This window comes from Acomys russatus, chromosome 11, assembly GCF_903995435.1.
Source record: "Acomys russatus chromosome 11, mAcoRus1.1, whole genome shotgun sequence".
In the NCBI taxonomy this organism is placed as follows: Eukaryota; Metazoa; Chordata; class Mammalia; order Rodentia; family Muridae; genus Acomys; species Acomys russatus.
The window spans coordinates 22,060,169-22,079,967 of NC_067147.1; the positions used below are offsets into that span (position 1 = coordinate 22,060,169).

At 42.0% G+C, this 19,799-nt stretch overlaps 1 protein-coding gene across 1 annotated transcript in view; it reads left to right on the top strand.

Annotated features, from left to right (window-relative positions):
- Col9a1 (collagen type IX alpha 1 chain) overlaps positions 1-19,799 on the top strand; it is a 113,036-nt gene that overhangs the window by 70,906 nt on the left and 22,331 nt on the right. The window contains exons 23-35 of the mRNA XM_051152681.1: positions 362-415; positions 3,802-3,855; positions 6,358-6,411; positions 6,547-6,600; positions 6,700-6,753; positions 7,176-7,229; positions 8,194-8,238; positions 9,162-9,215; positions 9,310-9,363; positions 17,416-17,469; positions 18,133-18,204; positions 18,736-18,771; positions 19,369-19,413. Of these exons, the coding sequence (XP_051008638.1) occupies positions 362-415; positions 3,802-3,855; positions 6,358-6,411; positions 6,547-6,600; positions 6,700-6,753; positions 7,176-7,229; positions 8,194-8,238; positions 9,162-9,215; positions 9,310-9,363; positions 17,416-17,469; positions 18,133-18,204; positions 18,736-18,771; positions 19,369-19,413 (684 nt within the window). The remainder of the gene's footprint in view (positions 1-361; positions 416-3,801; positions 3,856-6,357; positions 6,412-6,546; positions 6,601-6,699; positions 6,754-7,175; positions 7,230-8,193; positions 8,239-9,161; positions 9,216-9,309; positions 9,364-17,415; positions 17,470-18,132; positions 18,205-18,735; positions 18,772-19,368; positions 19,414-19,799) is intronic.

Consider the following 19,799-nt stretch of genomic DNA (forward strand, 5'->3'; position numbering starts at 1 on the left):
CTAACAGATCTTGAAGGGTTGGAAATGCTAGTGTGGGTTTTGCCCATGAATTAAAAGATGCCAAAGACATTATGTCTGCTGCTTTTATCTCCCTTTTTTGGTCATCTGTCATTGTATCAACTCAATTTGCATAGAGTTGTATAAGTCTGTAGAATTTTATCAAAAGGTTTAAGGATTAGAATATCATTTGGACTTCTGTTTCTAAACCAGAAATGTTTGTCCATGTGCTATGACCATTTTAGTGTCTCCTTTAATTATGATGACACACTTCTTCTGGATCAGCACCTGCCTGAATATTTTAAAGAAATGAGCACTTTGATTGAAATTGCTTACACCTCCCCCTCTCTTTTTACCTTTCCAGGGAGCTCAAGGCCTGAGAGGCTTCACTGGCGTAGTTGGAGACAAAGGAGTAAAAGTGAGAAATCTATAATAAAGTCATAGTATAAAAGTGGTCTCACCTCCAGCACCATCTCTTTAGCTCATGTCTCATGTTATATTTTGCAATACATCCTAATGTATATTCTGTAAACATCTACAATGACAAGAAAAATATGTGTAATTGTTAACTATAGAAGCATTTCGCCCCAAATAGTTTTGGTGGGACTCACGTCATAGAACGCATGGGCATAGGGGCATACTGTCTTTGGTAGATTTGAGTAAGTGTAATTAATATTCTAGCTTTGTCCTTATTTGTTGCTAGTACTCATAACACTGCCACAAAGCTGGCAGAGCTTCTGGTCCAGCTAGGCAAAGACAAAGGAAGATGGAAAGGGAAGGGCAAACACAACGCCTCCCAGGGTCCTAAGACCATATTAACTGCCCTGCCCCAAACAGGGATCATACATTTGTGGCCACAGTCACTAGCCTGTCCTCAGCCAGTTTTAGAAGCCAGACTTTCCTATGCAACGTGTCTGTAAGCCTCCAGGACAGTTTGAAGAATGGACTTACGTTGAATGCATTACTTCTTTGGAAGGCACAAGGTAAATAGATAAGCAACTATAATGCAACCAAGGTAGACACATCTGAGAAGTCAGGCAGGCCAGGGAGGCTGCAGGAAAAGCGGCGGCTCAATCTTGACATGAATCTGGGAGGGCCTATGACAAAGCTGACTGCACAATGAGGATGAAGGGCAGTTTAATGTGAAGGGTGGAGACACACGACGGTTGAGCAACTGTCTCAAGAAAAGACAATGGTCATAGTATCCTCAGCCATATTGCTTTTGAGACGTGTGTGTGTGTGTGTGTGTGTGTGTGTGTGTGTGTGTGTGTGTGTGTGTGTGTGTGTGTGTGATTCTATCTAGTGTTTGGGATGAAAACAGTCACTATTTCTTAGAAAGTTTATTTTGAAAGCCAGTTTGTGGATTAAGAATGTGTACAGATTTTTACATCCCTGGCTTTGCTCTCCTCAGAGCCATCCCGTCTTTGCTACTTTGTATCAGTTCCACACAACACAGTGATTTTTAGTTCCAATTAAATAACAGTAAGATTTCATTGTGGACACTCAGTATATCAAATTAAGCCCCTTTCAGAAGATCTGCACACCCTGTGAACTGCAGGCCTGGCTTGTCTACCACATTTTCTTCAATCTCTCTCTTCCCTCTTGGTCTCTTCTAGGTATTTCTCTACCTGATTTCTTTCCCATCTCCTCTAAGGTCTTTCTTTTTAAAAATACGCTATTTATTCATTCATTTTACATCCCAATCATAGCCTCTCCCTTCTCTCCTGATCCTCCCTTTTCCCCTTATCCCTGCTTCCCTTCCTCTCAGAAAAAGCCTCCCCCCCCACCAAGCCACCCCAGCTCATCAAGTCGCATCAGGATTGAGCACATCTATAAGGTATTTCTTTAAAACAAAAACAAAACACTGAGGTCCCATGTGTTTTTACATCCACACTATTTTAAGTAACATTCTATGCGCTCCTCTCAGTTATTAAGTAATAAAGTCCATTTATTTCGAAGCAGCCAACACCCAGTCTATGTTCCCCCTGGATTTAACTCCCCACATAGGATAGGTGACCTCTCCTTGAAACCAGTTACTGTTTCTGATGTGTTCTTTATTTGAGGTATTTCTTTATTTGATATTTTAAAAAAATTTCATTTCTATGATTTCTGTCAAATTGCTTTTTTTTTTTAAAGAGAAAAGACAGCTCCTCTTGTGAACATAGATGCAGAATGGTTACCTAGTAACAGCACTTTGGGTCTGAGCTCATGCTGAACTGCAGTAGAGGGGAGAGAGAGAGAGAGAGAAAGAGAGAGAGAGAGAGAGAGAGAGAGAGAGAGAGAGAGAGAGAGAGAGAGAGGAGAGAGAGAGAGAGAGAAAGAGAGAGAGAGAGAGAGAGAGAGAGAAAATATCAATGCCATTCCTATAATGCAAACGCTGAGATGTGCTCTCCTAATGCAAGGTGAGCAATGAGTTCAAGGTCTTTTTCAGGTCTTCTAAATCCTTTCTCTTTGGTGAATGGAGAATCCCTCTGCTCTGTTCTAGTTTTTAGGGATCAAAAAAATATCAGGGCTCTGCTTCTATAATGGTTCCCCTGCCTTTGAGTCCACCTGGGTCTGAACTTTCTATCAAAGGTTTTTTAGTTTTTCATTCTTACTATAGATGAGGTCCACCTGGTTTTGTCAGACTGACATGTATCCAATGCCCGTTGACTGCTTTCCACTTGGTTTTTTCACCTCTTCGTTTCATCTACTTCATTAGGAGACCTCCTGTCCATCTGAGCCGTCCTTGTGCTCTCATTGTCACTTTGTAGAGGAGAGGAGCACTCCATGATGGAACTTGTATTCTGTTGAGGAGAATATGTAGGGAGCACAAAATCCACTCTAGTTTTGTTTTTAAAACAAAAACCATCTTCTTGATTCTGATGAGGGAAATAAGAAGATGGCATCTATTCTATAACCAATTCAGAGATCATTTCCAGATGATCAGACTTGAAAAAAAAATGGATCAGTGATTCTTAACCTGTGGGTCAAAACCCCTTCAGGTCAGTTTGTAACAATGAAAACAAACCCTCTATATTAGATATCTACATTATGATTTGTAACAGTAGCAAAATTACAGTTATGAAGTAGCAACAACATAATTTTATGGTTGGGGGTCACCACTCCGTGACCAACTGTATTAAAGGGTCGCAGCATTAGGAAGGTTGAGAACCACTGATCTAGGCAGTTTTTATGTCATCACATTGTAGGACGGATCTGTCTAGAGAAGATTGGTCGATTACTATATATAAATGGAATATAAATCTAGGAGTAGGAACATCTATCTCCCTCTAACAGTTCAGGCTTCTGATGCACATAGTCATGTGGATACTTTTATTCTAGATCGGGGTGGGGTGGTGGTTTCCAGAGACGTAGACGTCCTTCTCACATCTGTGGAACTGCGGTGTCCAATGGAGCTACCCCTACATTCACAGTCACCTCGAGGCTCTCAGCCCTCCAGCATGAATGAATCCCCATGGATATGCTGAGCCTTTTGGAGGTTGACTGCAATGTCTTGTTCAGTGAAATGCTCTGAATGAGTCCCAGTTTATGTCAGCAGTTGAGACTAGATCCATTGTTAACTTACAATACTCAGAGTGGGATCACAGATCGTCCTACGTGCTGCCAGCATGGTGAGCGACACACACTAGTGGTTCCATGGTGGGGGTGTCTAATGACTCACTCCCCAGTGCTCATTCACAAATGCAGCATGCATGGAGGCATAAGGCCTCCTTTAATTCCGGCTGGCATACGTTAGAAAGATGAAGATGTCCTGTAACACAAATGACTAATCTGAATCGTGTTTCCTTGTCTTGTTTTTAGGGTGCTCGGGGATTTGATGGAGAGCCTGGACCTCAGGGGATTCCAGGTGCAGCTGTAAGTAGTTTTTGTTTCACACACACACACACACCACACACAAGTATGCATACACAGTGACAGTGTAGGTGCTAGTTTTAAAAGCTATTTTATTTGGAGTATCTTAATGCTTCTACCTCCCTCTCAAGCCCCATCCTAGGTAGGAGAGTAAGAATGTTAGTGGGAAGAGAGGGCTCAGGCAGCTCTTTTTTGCTACTTCCTGCTCTTCAGGGTCCTCAGATTCTTTGGGGTAATAGCAATCTTCGTTTCAGGACACCTCCAACTTTTTCTCATCAAACTGCACCAACAGCAACCAGGAGCAGCAGGGGAAGAGCAACCTTCTTCTTCCTTGGAGCCTCCAGTCTCTCTCTGGGCTCTGGCATATTCCCCCTCCCGAGTCCTCCAAATTAAACTATCTGCATCTGCCAAAGAGCCCCTCTCAGAGCCTGCATGAGGCAAATAGTCAGCTGCTGTGGGCAATCTTAATCAGCCCCATATCCCACACCTGGGATTAAAACAAAAACATGTTTATATAACATAATTGAGTTTTTAATGACACCAAAACTTCCAATACAGTGACAGATCCCTTAAATTTTAAGCAATAATATGTTCCTTTCCCTCCCCTCTCCCTGACTTCCCTCCCCTCTCATCTACTCTGCTCTCCTCTTTTTGCCCCTCCTTCCCTCTCCTTTATTCTGATATCTTGCTATGTAGCCCTGGGTAGCTTAGACTTTCAGTGATCTTCCTGTCTCAGCAGCCCCCAAATCCTGGGATTACAGATGAACACTATTATATTCAATCAAAACACACATTTCTAAGACTTTCCCCCAGAATTAAAAAAAAATTGTTATCTATACAAATCTATACATATATATCTATATACATATATATGTACCTTATACATATAAATAATTAAAATAGAATCCAGGTCTGGTAGTACAGGTCTGTAATTACAGCTACTCAAGAGGTAGAGGCAGAAGATCCCCAAATTTAAGGTATGCTTGGACTACAGAGTAGGTTCAAGGCTAACCTGACCAACTCAGTGAGACCCTGCCATTAAAATATGAAAAGAGGTCTGGGGACAATTTCACCATCAAAGTGCTTTGCTAACATGTGAAAGGCCCTAGGCTCAATTCCTGTTGTCAATAAATTAATATAAAATTGATCAAAGGTTTTCATATGATCTAAAAATGTTAGTCTTTCTCTTGGGTCCCGAAAACTATTTTACTGAATTTCGTAGGGGATGTATCCCATGGTCACCTGTTTATGCTGACTGTATTTTCTGTTTGCTTTGGTTGTTCGAGTGCTTTGATTGTCAGTGGCAGCCATGTTTTCAGTTCCTGGCCAGTTCTAGCGTTTCCTCCTTGCCAGTTTCTGATCTCATTGGTCCACACTTTGACTACCATGTGTGCATGCGCCATTATTTAGACCGCTGCCCTACACTGTTTTGAAGATGTACATATTTAAACATAACCCATTACGACTCATGTATGCCACAAAAATTAAAAGAAGTGAGACAGAATTTCTCACTATCAAGGCCCAATGGGGAAGACAAGCCATAACCCAACGATGAGCTAGAGGGTCAAAGGCTTGGACTGTGGTAGAGGAAGGTTGCCCTGGAAAGCCGTGCTGGGAAAGGAAGCAAAGTGCTGGGGTGCTGCTGTGGCGATGGTTATTCGGGTGATCTCAGGGCTGTCACTGCCTCTACAGAAGGTGTGTTTTGGCAAAATGAGACTGAATGGGTCAAGTAGACATGGGTTATGGGTGATGTCTACCAGCACGCCGAGCAGTCTGAACTGAGAGGAAGGAGCAGAGAGCCAGCTTAAGCTCGGAGTTAACAATTCCAAAGACCCTATTTTAAGAAACACATCTCATCTCTTGCCACATATGGCTTGCATCATTAGGTGGATAATTTTTTTTTACAGAAACCGTTGTTACTGAAGCAGAAACTAAATAGCGAAGAGGAAATACAGGTGTCTAATCCATACCTCAGCCTACCTTAAGAGCCAACGAGATTAGCATCTATGTAGATCTAGGTGACAGTTGTTGTAGCTTTTAAGGTAGAATTCAGTCTATTTCACATGCACACCCAGATAGCACAGAACCCTTATGCATCTAAAAGAAAAACAAAAGACATATGACTTCATTTACCCCTACAGCATTCTCAGTGATGAAGACTATACTTTTTACATGAAGATTTTTTTTTTGAAAAGAGCATTTGGGATAGATCAAAGTCACTGTGGGCAAAGAGCAACGGTTACTAATAGCAGCTGGAGAGATGGCTTCGTGGTTTGGAACACTGGTTCCTTCTCAGCACCCACATGACAGCTCCCAACCATCTATAACAACAGTTCTAGGGGGTCTGATACCAGCTTCTGGCCCCTCAGACACCAGGCACACAAGTGGCGCATAGACATACAGGCAGGCAAAACATCCATACACATTAGAAAAATTACTCAGTCGTCCTCAATGTGGATTATGTCTTCTGACCTTAAAACACTGAGAACTTCTGCGTTTATACAGGGTGATCAAGGACAGCGAGGACCTCCAGGAGAAACAGGTCCTAAGGGAGACAGAGTGAGTACAAACCAGTCTTCACCCCTGCAAAGCAGCCCGCTTTTCTGAGATATCTGTTGGTTTTGTGTATTTGGCATGGCTTATGCACTGCAGTCATTGAAGATGTGGTGTTTCTTCTTTCTCTCTGCCCTCCAGGGCTCTCAAGGCTCCCGGGGAATTCCTGGATCCCCTGGGCCAAAAGGAGACACGGTAGGTCCCCAGCTGTAGGTGTCAACTTGCCAGGGAGCTTCAGGAAACAGAAGAATGTGACTGTTTCTAAGACACAGTGTGCTCTTTGTGTGTCCCTAGGGCTTGCCGGGTGTAGATGGCCGAGACGGGATACCTGGAATGCCTGGAACAAAGGTAGCTGTGTGGCTGAGTTTTGGCATGAATGGGGCTCTCTCTGCCCTGCACAGCTATGCCTGACACTTCCATTACAACGTTACCAGGATGTTTGCCAAGACAGCTCCGCCATTCTCTCTCTCTCTCTTTCAATGTTGAAATGAAGTGTCAACTGCAAGGTTCTTATTAAAATAGTATACTTATTTGCTTGCTTTAGGAACTCAGAAACATAGCCCCATTGATGGAAGTAGACTGAAGGGGATTGTATGTTTGGATATGTGTCCTCTGTCCTATCCACCACCTTCCTGAGCTAAGTAGTTTAAGCGTGCACCTGAGGTTAGCTATAGGAAAAATATTTTACCTGAAGTGTCTGCACTCCTCTTTCTTAGAAGAACACATCAGTTCATAAAGGTATAATTGTGTGATTAAGAACTTGCTTTCAGGGTGAAGCAGGAAAACCTGGACCTCCTGGTGATGTGGGATTGCAGGGTTTACCGGTACGTGCTAATCTTTGATTTTTTTTTTTACATGTTCATTTTTCTATGTACATGATAAAAAAAGATAAGTTGAAGGATAATTAATTACATTATGCAATTTGTTAAGCTCTGAGAAAAATGTTTTTTTCAATTCTTTTTTTTTTTTAAATTTAAGGTTTACCTTCCCCCCGCCCCCGGGGTTAGCTGATCATTTAGCCAAGAAGCATAAAAAAATAGCACGTTGTGCTCATGCACTATTTCATTTTATGGTTTGGGTCTCCCTTCTCTATTACCACCCTTAAACAGTCCAGATCAATGGCTGTTGCTCGGCCTCTTGTCTTACTTTTAGCTAGCCTTGGAGTTTTTATTGAGACAGGAGATTGAAAGAATTCTCAGGGACAGTATGTGAAAGGTTACCAGTCTTGGGTTATGCCTTAGTTTGAAACACTGAAGTTGATAATTCCCTACACTAGCACAGCTGAAAATTCATATGAAATACATTATTTGTGTTCTTGAGTCTTTGAAGGCAAATCTTCCTGGTTAACAAAGGATACTTGGCAGTATCAAGCACTGGCTCCCAATCTGTTACGGCATCTGGTACTTTGCAGGCTGTCAGTAAGGACTCCCAATACCCAAATGAGCAAAGTGAGGATTTTATTATTCTGTACAAGAAGCAATGTTATGTTCCTATAGCATCTGTCCTGCCCGAAAGATTGTTGATGTGAGGATGGGGCTGACTTTTCACTTGAAAGGTTATTCCCAAAAATAACTTTAGCTTGCAGAGTTTCTTTAAGGTTCACCCTCAGCAAGTCAGGCACAGTAAAGCATTATGCTAGACATCATGTGTAGCCCATTACTGACTCAACTTCCCACACTGCCTTTGAGGTTGCCATGATCCCTTTGCCTCTTCTTGGATGGTGGGTTTGGCATTTGATGGATTATCAGATGAGGCAGTTAAACCCAGAATCTCTGTGTATTCTTTTAGGGTGTACCTGGGATTCCTGGTGCAAAAGGTGTTGCTGGTGAAAAGGTAAAAACAAATTGAACTTTCAGCTAATATTTTGCCTTATACCTCTATGAGTTTATTTCTGTTGTAATTTTTAATATACCCAGCCTGGGTTTTATTTTATATTTAACTCCAGGAGAAACCAGAAAGCAAAAAAAAAAAAAAAAAGTGACCACATTCTAATCTCTTTCCCAGCTGCAGAAAACTGCTGATGAGACTTTCTTCGTAAAAAAAAAAAAAAAAAAAAATGTCATTCTTTGCTTGCATAAGACAGATAGCTTCATGGCTTCTAACTACTTAAAATAAGAAAGATATTATTAAACTATAAGATTTATGTCATCTTGTGTTCTATAGAGAATTAAAGAACATTTAAAACAATAGGCAAAGAGAGTAAACAAAATGATAAAATACAGCGTTTCTTTAGAACAAAATAGGCTTAACATGATGAAGTAGAACTTGAGGCTAGAAGGCAGTGCAGTCTGTGAAGTACATGCCTGCATTTGTCCCTAGAGCCCCTGTAAAAGGCCAGGTGTAGTAGCATGTGGCCACAATCCTGGAAGGATGCCTTCAGCTCGGTACACAGTCAGCTTAGCCTACATGGTGGGTTTCAGGCCAATGTGAGACTCGGTCGCAACAAAAACAGGTGCCAAGCACCTGGGAAATGACACATAAAGATAGACTCTGGCCTTCACACACACACACACACACACACACACACACACACACACACACATGCACGCACAGACACACAGGGCATTCACGCACATGCATATGAACGTGTGATCATGTGTGCATGCAAACACACACATAAAAAAGAGATTCGGTATTCTCCCGGATTCTCAATGTGATTAATGCTGCTTAACTACAAGCAATACTTGAAGTGGGCGAAGCTGGGGGAGGACTATATTCACAGTCCGAATTACTCTAAATTTGCGTTTTGTTTTTAGGGTAACACAGGTGCTCCAGGGAAACCTGGCCAGTTGGGAAGTTCAGGAAAACCAGTAAGGTGGCTTTTAAGCTTTTTTTGTCAATGAAGATCAATAACTACCAGGTGAGGTTGGTTAATGGTTTCTGTATCCGCTCTCCTTTCCACAGGGCCAGCAAGGGCCTCCGGGAGAGGTCGGACCTCGAGGACCCAGGGGCCTTCCTGTGAGTACTCTCTCCTATGCGTTCCCTCTGAGAGTTTCACTGAGAGCCCCTGACTCATGACTGCGTGGATGCTGGTGAATCTGTGAGCATGCGCGTGTCTATCTGGGTCACATAGACAGCAAACTGGGGATGTCAATTTGTATATATACTATATCTTCTTTTCAAAAACCAGTACCAAAAATGGTGTGATTAACAGAAGCATAAAGAACTTTTTATTTTCATTTCACGTTGGAAGTATTTTAGCATGGTTAAACACCTTTTCTGAGATGTAATTCGCACGCCGTGTGAATTACCCACTTAATATGCATGACTTAGTAATTTTTAGTATATTCACAAAATTATGTGGTCAGCACCGCAATCAATTTCAGACTATTTCTATCACTCACCAGAGAAACCTGTTCGTTCTTTCAGTCTCTCAGCTCCCAACCTTTCATCTCTGTGCAACTCATGGCTTTGGTGATTCTGAAAGTTTTATATGAACAGATCCATACAATATGTCTCCTGTCACTGGGTGTAATGTCTCAGCATCCATCTACTCTGTAGCATGTACTGGCTTTGCATTTCTATTTATTGCTATATAACAGTTAGTTGTATGGATGAATTGCACAGAAAGATCACATTGTTTTTAATCCATTCGTCAGGTTGGCATTTGGACTGTCTCCACTTTTGCCTGTTATGAATATGCTGCTATGAGAATTTGTGTTCAGCCTTTTCTGTGGATGCCTTTGGGTACACACTTAAGAGTAACTGCATTTAAACTCCGAGACACTTGCCTGGTTCCTAAGTGTAAATATGTGAACTTATCTATAGCTTATGTATCTACAGAGAACAAAGAAATGTCTACTTTGCTACTAGAAGGTACATTTTAATCCTTAGAGAGAAACTGATCAAAATATTTCACACTGGCACCAGAGGTGGCTCAGAAGTTAAGAACACTGGCTGTTTCCCTAGAGGACCTGCGTTTGATTCCCAGTACCTGGATGACAGCTCATTACTGCCTGTAATTCCCGTCTCAGGGGATCCATCTTCCCTCTCTGCCCCCTTGGGTGCTGCACAACACAACACAACACCCATATACATAAAATAATGAAGCAGTTTAAATTATTCACATTGTGCACTTAAATCTGACTGCATAAAAAATCACTCTGGCCTTCACTTTCAGTTCTTAGTTTCAGTCTGCTGGATAAAAAAACAAAACAAAACAAAAGACCAAGGAAATAAACAAACACTCCAAGGGAGAACATATAAGCACTTCCAAATATGCTTCTTTGAAAAGCCTTTCCGGTGTGTGCAGAATGGTGGTTTTTAATCCTTGAGAAAGTGAAAGTTGTCAGCTGTCATTGGGCAGCAGAGTAGCATTTTCTGCGTCTTCCACATATCTCTAAGTGACCTGTGTCAGCTGGTTTTCCAGGCCCTCTTGGCAGTCGGAGAAACTCGAGCCTGCTTCTAGCCATGCTCTTTGCTCATTCATTGTTTTTTCCTTTAGGCTCGAAGCCTGTGAGTTTCTAACTAAAATATTTGCCATGGATTACTGTCAAGGCACTGAGACTAAAGCCAGATCACGTTAACTGCTTGAGCAGGAAAAATGCTGCATGACTGACCCAGGGAGATGTAGGCGTGTTGGGCAATTAGTGTTTTGAGACTGTTTACTGTTTACTGCTAAATACATTTTTTTTTTTTTTAAAAGCAGAAAGCTGTGTATGGTTGAATGAACACTGACTACGAGCCTATTGTTTACCAGGAAATGCACTGAACACACACACACACACACACACACACACACACACACACACACATACACACACACACACACACACACCCGGGAACTCTCTGGTGGGCAGAACACCAGAAGGACACAGGGATAGTAGATTCTCTAGGTGTCCTGGGCTGGAATAGAGGGAAGTTAACTGGTGGAGACTTTGGGGTCTGAGTTTCAGGTTTTGTTTTTCACATTTCTAGGAGCCCAAACTCTTCCCATTTGTCCCTGTCACTGTGCTTCAAAGGGCCGCCCTTCTGCCATCATATTTTCTGTCTCTAACAGGCATGTTGGTTCTGGCTTTTTTCTGCTTCTTTCTGTTGACTTTCTCTATTTTGGCTTCTGTTTCTTTTGCTCAGGCTTGACTCAGCAACCACTCGGGTAGCTGCAATACCTTCTGATCTGCTTTATCAGCTCCATTTTTCCTGCCTCTACCAAGGCATCTCAATAGGACAGCACTGGTATTTTGATATCCGCTGTTTTCTAGGACTCTTGCATGTTGCATGGTGTACCATATCCATGACTGCCAGTGTCCACAATCACTGGGACCAAAGGAAGCACCAAACACAGTTCCAAAGGCCCTGAGAAATGGCTGTACCTCCAGTCGACAAACACCAAAATACTGATCATTCCAAAGTACAGTTTCTATGTCAACGAAAAACAGAACAAGGCAAAAAAAAAAAAAAAAAAAAAAAAAAAAAGTACATGACTTCTCTTAGGTATGGTGGAGGAGGAAGTTTATTATAGATAAGAGAGAGAGCAGAGCCAGAGGCTGACACATCCAGGAGAGTCCAGAGTCAATAGGACGCTAAGCCATGTGGGGAGAGGGGAAAGAGGAACTAAGAGAGTGGAGCAGGCACACATGGCATGTGTGGAAACCCAAGGTGACAGAAACACTTCACTGTGCTGCACCTTATCCACTGAGTATGAGTTCGTCAGTTAAATACAGAACTTGCCGGTAGGTTAGTCTGGTTAGGTGGTTTGTTCCAGGGAACCTCTGTCTTCATCTTCCTAGTGCTGGAATTACAGGCACGCTGCAGTACCAGTATGCTATTCACATGGGTTCTGGAGATCTGAGCGCTGCTCTTCACACCCGTGACAACCACTTTAACCACAGAGCAATCACCCTGGACATTGACTTTTCATTTCTACTGAGATCCACCCCTGAAACCGGGCTTAGCTCGGTGAAGCTCATTAACAGCTCTGTACACTTCTTAGCCCACCTGTTTTTCCTATGTCACACTTGGCGCTTATTTAGCAAGGAGCTCGTCTCCATTTCCAAGAGCCATCATTCCACATGGAGTTGACCCCACCGTGTCCCCTGCTGTGATGCCTGAGTGATCTCTATGTCTTCTATATGTCTTTTCTTGGGGCCTGCCATAAGTTATTACTCAAAAATGTTTCTTGCAATGAGTTGGATTGGAGTATAATATATCCTGCCATGCTGCTGATTTTTAGAAAGAAAGAAAAGAAAACAAAACCAAACCAAAACTCATGATGTTGTAACTACAGCTTTGGAGCAAAGTTTCAACACCAAATCACTCTCCTGGAGGGTACAGTTTCTCTTCTGTTTACATCTTTGAGTTCCATTTTGTAGACAGACTCATCCATTTCCATCTATGAGTTTGATCAGACTTCCCTGTAAATTTATCTCAAATTGAACTGAGTAGAAGGGATGAGAATGCGTGTTGAATGTACCCTAGATGCATGTCTTGGCAATGTGTTTTTGCTGGTTTGATCCCAAGAAGGATTAGTTGTTGTTGCTTTTTAAGTCACTAGTGATTTCATGCATAGGCTTTCTCTGTATACTTCCTCTGCTTGGCTTATTATTGGTCTGAGTGGCTCTTGATTCAGAGCATGCACAGAGCCTGGCCTCTGACATGGTACTACATTTTACTGGCTCTTACTCAGCCACCCTCCAGGCATCTCTGAACTTTCCCAGTTTCTGGATGAGTGGTTTATGTTTGCTCTGCCTTTGGTTCTGACTGGAATAGCAGCCCGCTGACTCACCTCCTTCTGAACACAATATGCTCCCATTATACTTTTCCTGGGGACCCGTGCTCCATCCCAGCACAACAGCCTCAAGCAGAGAGGTCTCCATATGGGGAGCATATGGTGTGTTGTTGAATATTCTAAGCTGCACCTCATCCTGCCCAGCCCTTGGCAATGGTGTGCGAAGCTGGTATGTGTGGTGGTAAGCATCCAGACAGATTTTTCTCTGCCTAGCTATAAGAGAATATTTAAATCCACACAATATAAACATGACTATGTCCTATCACAAAATTGAATCCTTTAAAACATTCTTGTAACAAACTAGCAGTTATTCCCTGAGGTTATACCTCATGTGATTTCCCAATTTAATAGGAAAATGAATTGATTTAAAAAAAAAAAACAGGCTAGAGAAATCAGAATTGATCTTTTGCTTTAAATCAGCATCCTCTCTTTTTGTTGTTGCCAGAGAGAGACATTTAGCAAACAGAACATGCTGACTATAACGATGTATAATTTCTCACTTCTAAAATGTAGCTATCATGTACCAAAGACAGTATCTGTTTTTCAGCTAGTTAGCATCTGGAGTAACTTTGGAAACACGTAAAATATGAGAGCCATGTCAAATTAAAGTGACGGAATAGACTCAATTCTTTTGGAAAACAATTCTGGGAACCGTAGGTCTTACTAAGTTTTCAGATTTTTTTTTGGCGATCTTTAAACTTGTCTAATAGTTCCTTTATAAGGGAAGAAGCATCAACTTGAATGATTTGGTGTCTATGCCTCTGTCTGCACTCTCACGCCGTCACTGCTGCCTCATGGCTTTCAGCTGGTGCTTGTTTGCCTAGTTCTCCTGGTAGAAGAGAATTCAGCCATTTTAAAATTGAGGATGTCTGAGCCTTATCAGAAGTTTAAGTAAAGTAGGCAAAGACAAACACACAAACCCAAACTGATTCGTTGGTCTTTGTTATACTAGACGCACAGAATCATAGTAGGAGGTGAAGGGAGATGACTAAAAATAGGGACTGGAGCAAAGTGCTGGGAGACACCGGTGCAGCACAGACCCAATGGACTCGGAGGTGTTATCTGTAGCCAGATCTGGGACAGAGGCTCAGCATCTTTTCCAAAGCCTTGGGTGGTTCTTAGGGATGCATCAGCAGATGGTTCTGAAGTTCTCAAAGATGCGGGTGGAAACACAGGGAGCCTGAGAGAAACAAAGAGCCTCTTAGTCCACTGGCAGTGGACTGGCAGCACTCCGTCTTTATTCTGGCTCCTTTTGATTCTCTTGTTATAAACGGAAGTCCTTATGCTCACGGGGTGTGTAAAAATCAGCCACTGGGAGGAGCACTTGTAGACAAGCGTCCATCACCCACACCTGAGAGTGTGATGACCACCTATTGTTGAAGCATGTTTAGCACAATTTCAGTTGACAGTGACTTGCCTAGTGATTGTTAGAATGTGTTTAAGCTACATTTTAGGGTGGCTTTTTGTATCTGGACTACTCATCTTTTTCTTCTTATATAAAAATCCGGAACTTACATGAATATATGGTGTGTGTGTGTGTGTGTGTGTGTGTGTGTGTGTGTGTGTGTGTATGTGTGCTGTATAGAAACCACAAAAATGGCTATCAGAAAACTTGTCCTTAGCACTTGGGTTATAAAAAGCTGTTTGGCTACTCTTATGAAAATGAACATGGTAGACTTTCAAAATGAGGTGATTTCTATAGAAATAGACACATTTAGAATAGTCCAGAGCTTGTAACATTGCAATGAGGAAGAACAGAGAACCTACCTGTTTGTGTATTAGCAGAGGAGTATACATCCACATGCCGTGGGTCCTTCTCCTGGTCCTACTTACGCACTAAGCTCCCCTGGGTCCATCTATCCATCCATCCACCAGTGCAGGCTGTTGATAGCTGTGCTCTAAGTCAAACATGGATACTTACCACAGGCTAGCCAGAGGTTTGTAAGGACTTGTGAAACAAACAGAAAGATGCTATGAAAGACAGGAATTTGCCTGAAAAAATTCCTTGTTTTTCTTTATGAGATAGTTAATCTTCCCAAGTATAAACCAAAGGTCATACAGTGCTAGTATTTGAATTTATTCATTTGGTTTTTGGGAAAGAGCTAGACCATTTATCCTTAATACTGATACAGTAGCATGGCTTTTTATTTAGAAATGAATACTTGAGTTAGGAACTAAGCTTTCTTCAGATATCTGTTTTTGCTCATCAGTGACAATTAATTTTTAAAATTAAAGTCATGTTAGACCAATTTCACTGAGGATCTGCATCACAGTGAGGCTGAGAACTATGTGAAAATTGCCAGTGGTACATGTACACCAAAGAGAAGTCACCTTGGCAGAAGACAATCTTTCCTTTTGTTGCAAATTTTAAAAATTAAACATACTCATCATAGGTGTGTTTAATCTATCATGACCATACTTACTCCTTATATGTCTTATCCTCCTCCCCCAACTCTTCCGTACAAGACCCTGCCCAGCCACCTTTCATTATCTTCTTGTTTTGTCTTTGTTTAGTGACTTGAGAAGTTTAACCCAGGTCATCTGTGTGAGCATAGATGTAATGCAGTCCTCTGGAGCACGGGCGACTTAACCACTGTCTGTGCTACTGAAGAAAAGCTTTCCTTCCTCCAGAATTCACCCTTAGTCAGTTTGGGCTCAAGAGCCTCCCCTGTGGTGGGTGTCTGGAGAGAGGCAGAAGACAATCTTTGTAGATGGACAGAAGTGGACAAAGAAGAAGAAGAACTGTCACAGTGGCACTTTCCATCTAAATGTACATCCTTATAGGGGACAGCCTCAGGCTTCCAAGTTGCTCATGGGATTAAGAACCAATGTATTATTCCAAATGCTTAGACCTGACAGGTTGTTAATATAAAAAGTATTGAAAAGTACATAAGAGCATTGAGCTTCAGTCACTCATAAATCATATGAAATGACTACAATGAAATTATAGCCCACAGCCAAAGACTGTTGTAATGTGGTAACCTTTAGGGAAATCGAAAATTCAGAAGGTTTATGCATCTTGACACCTTGTTCAACCTAAAGGTGAATGAATAACATATAGGCCAGAGCAGTATCATCTTACTAGAAATACTTAGAAGTATTGATTATTAAAATGGCTCTGTTATATCCTCTTAAAGGAAACTAACTCAAATTATTCCTTGATGTTTTATGGTACATCTTGAAGGTAATGTGTTTTTTTGTTTCAAGACAGGATTTCTGTGTGTGTGTGTGTGTGTGTGTGTGTGTGTGTGTGTGTGTGTGTGTGTGTGTGGCCTTGGCTGTCCTGGACTTGTTTTGTAGACCAGACTGGTTGCGAACTCACAGTGATTGCCTGCCTCTGCCTCCCCAAGTGCTGGGACTAAAGGTGTGCGCCACCATGCCTGGCTGGAAATATGACTGGTTATCTCCTAGCATTTCATTGTGTTCCACTCAGCTGAACACAACATTGGGTATACCACTGGCTTTAGTCAGATCGCATGAAAATGTGTTGAGTTCTCAAGGAAAGAAGGAAAGGTCATGCATCTCCTTTTCTCAAAAGTTTCTTTTCTTTAACGTTTAGGGCTTCAAGCAGAATAGAAATGTAAAGACAGATTTCAAATTAAAAAAAAAAAATGAAATTGGCCCACAAAATAAAATTAGCATTGCTGTTAGCAGGTCTTTATAGTGAGTGAGTCACACTTTCTGAAGTCTGCAATCCTTGGAGACATATTTAGTCCTGGAATGAGTGAAACAAGAAATTTTGTCTCAGAAAGTTTATAAATGTCTACCATCTGTGCCATCTTGAGGTTGCAGAAGTGACTTAAAGGCAAGTGTCTCTGTCCTGAGTTTCCTTTGTACGCTCTTCTGAAGTAAGTGAGAATTTGCTACCTGCTCCTTTAACCATCCGTAGACCCAAGAGGTTACAGAGACAGCATGCCCCATGAGTGGGTATGGAGTACCCGACGAACACATGGAAACAAGGACATAAAATATATGCACATGAGTAGCCACAAGGTAAAATAGGGTGTAGCTTTTATGCTGAAGGTCTGGACAGGCAGTGGGTATTTCCAATGCCCTGCCATCCAGCGAACAGCGTGGGCAGGTTCCGTGATCCATGTGCGCAGAGGACAATTAGACCCTTGATCGGATGGCCTGAGCCTTCAGTTGAACAGAAGGGAGAAGATTTTGGCAGCTCCTATATTTTGACAAACACCTGGATGAAATATTTTTCCCCTCCATGTAATAATTAAGCATTTGACCCTGGCCTGAACATCCAGCTGATGACAACACATATGTTTTCACAGGGCAGTAGAGGGCCGGTCGGACCAGAAGGGTCCCCAGGCATACCAGGTAAACTGGTAAGTGATGCTTCCAATTTCTACGTGTTTGCTCCCTCCAAAGCAAATACAGTTATTTTTGTTGTTGTTTAAATAGGAAAGGAGAGAAAAAATTTGCAAAAGGTCATCTAAATATATATATACATACATGTATACGTATGTACATATATAAATATATATACACACATTTGTCATATGTGAAACTGTAAATATAGAGTTTCAGATTGTATTTGTGGTACCCTCTAGGAATATTTCAATCAATGTGGTTTGTAAAATGCGTTTGGAAAGCCAGAGAGGCATGAAGCGCTCCATTTGGCATCTGCTTCTTCTTGGCATGGAAGCCAGCTGAGGATGAAAGCTGGCTTTTGCTTCTTGTGCAGCTCCTGTTTACACAGCGGGAGAAGCAACAGTGTACTACTGGGCCTCGGCTGAGAGTGCCCACTGTTGCAGAGTTGTACAGAGGGAATTCAGGGTCGGGTGGAAGGTGGGAGGCCCCTGGGCCCTCTTCTCCTGGGATGCAGGAAGGAGGCAGACTGAGAGGCAGAAGTAAATCAGCCACACACTAATTTTAGACAGGAGTTGATATATACCCCCAGGGCTCTGTCTGGCTTGGCAACTTTGAGCATTGAGGACACGGCGACTCTAGGACACGGCGACTCTGGAGATTTCCTGTTTGTTTTCCAGGGATCTGTTGGTAGCCCTGGCCTCCCTGGCCTGCCTGGGCCGGCTGGACTTCCTGGAATGAAAGGCGACAGGGTGAGATGTTCAGCACTCTACACACTTTTTGTCGTTGTTTGTGTTTGGGTTTTAATCCGGAATGATGACTATCTGGAAATCAAGAATAAAGCAGCGCAGTGAAGACTTTATCTATTGATTGTCACGAAAAAACACAGTGGAGGTTGTGTTGAATTACTGAAGTTCACCTTAAAGAGAAAGCAAAACAAGAGTAACTTACCGGAGGAAGCGAAATAAAAGCTGAGAGTAATAAAGTATCAATTGTAGTTATCGTTTTATTTAGTTCTAAAATTATATCCCTATTAGTGAAATTTCATTCATTCAGATATAGTCAGAGAATGTTGCCATGCTAGCAGAGATTTGGGGACCAGTTGCTGGTAAGAGCAGGTGCCCTCTGGTCCTTATTAAGTGGCTGGAATGGTGGGGGGGGGGAGGATGGGGTGGGCTCTCTCCTATCATACCATCCATCGGCTCATTCGAGGATGTTGCTTCATCTGAAGTGATATACGTAACTCAAAATACTGAAAGATGTTAAATCTTGTTCCCTTCCAGGGTGTATTTGGTGAGCCAGGCCCCAAGGGTAAACAGGTAAGCACGCCTGTGGTCAGTGGTTTTGGATATGCGCCACTTTACAAGGCCAGGGCTGGTCTGTGGGTGTGATGAAGTGATGGTGGCTCCCAGCTTTTCTCGGTGTATTATGTAGCGAGTGAAAACTATAATGGAGTCTGGTGTGTGGCCAAACTGTTGTTATATGCAGGAGCTAATGGCTGCTCACTGTACTGTATAGTGCCCTTCCTTTGGAGTGGGTAGCTCTGTCTCTTGGCCTTTTAAATTTTATTCAGATCGCCCAGACTTTCAATGCTACAAAATAACATTTTTAAGTTTTTTTTTTTAAATGAAGACCCCAGCAAATAAAATGTGTAACTAGAGCCAGCCCGTGTGTGGATTCCCCTTTCTACCATAGGATGCCACTTTCAAGGGCTACTGAATTTGAAAATTGCTACATCTAATTGTTACTCTAATTAAATGAATCAAACTCAATTGCAGCTGAAACCTGGTTTCACTCTAGCTTCTCTGGTCTGCTGATTTTGCTATTGTGGAATTGAGATCCCTTGTATGATCCTTGAGAGCATTTGGGCACTTATAAATGCTTATCAATGTTGACATTTTATCACACATTTTTAGGGTGCCTCTGGTGAAGAAGGCGAAGCAGGAGCAAGGGGTGATCTAGTAAGATTATTTATTGTTGTTGTTGTTATTATTATTTATTGTTGGTTAATACAAAGCATTGAAACATTGAAAAAAATGTGATTTTTCTTTCTAATACTGTTCTTATTATCCTAAAGGCTAAGTTGGTTTTTCTCTAGTTTTAACTAATGAAGGCAAGGCCTTCTAAAGCAGATTGGTAGGCCCAGTTTTAAACTTCTGGAGAGTTCCCTTAATGAAGAATTCTTCTGAGCTCTTTCATTGGGACATTCAAGTTAGTCATGCAGCACCACAGAATGCATAGGAATAGAGCTTAGCAGGGGACCAATGTTGAAGTCTTTTTACAGTCTGGGACCCGTGGCTTGCAGTATGATCCAGGGCATTCTTTTTGCCCTGAAAACATCTGAAGG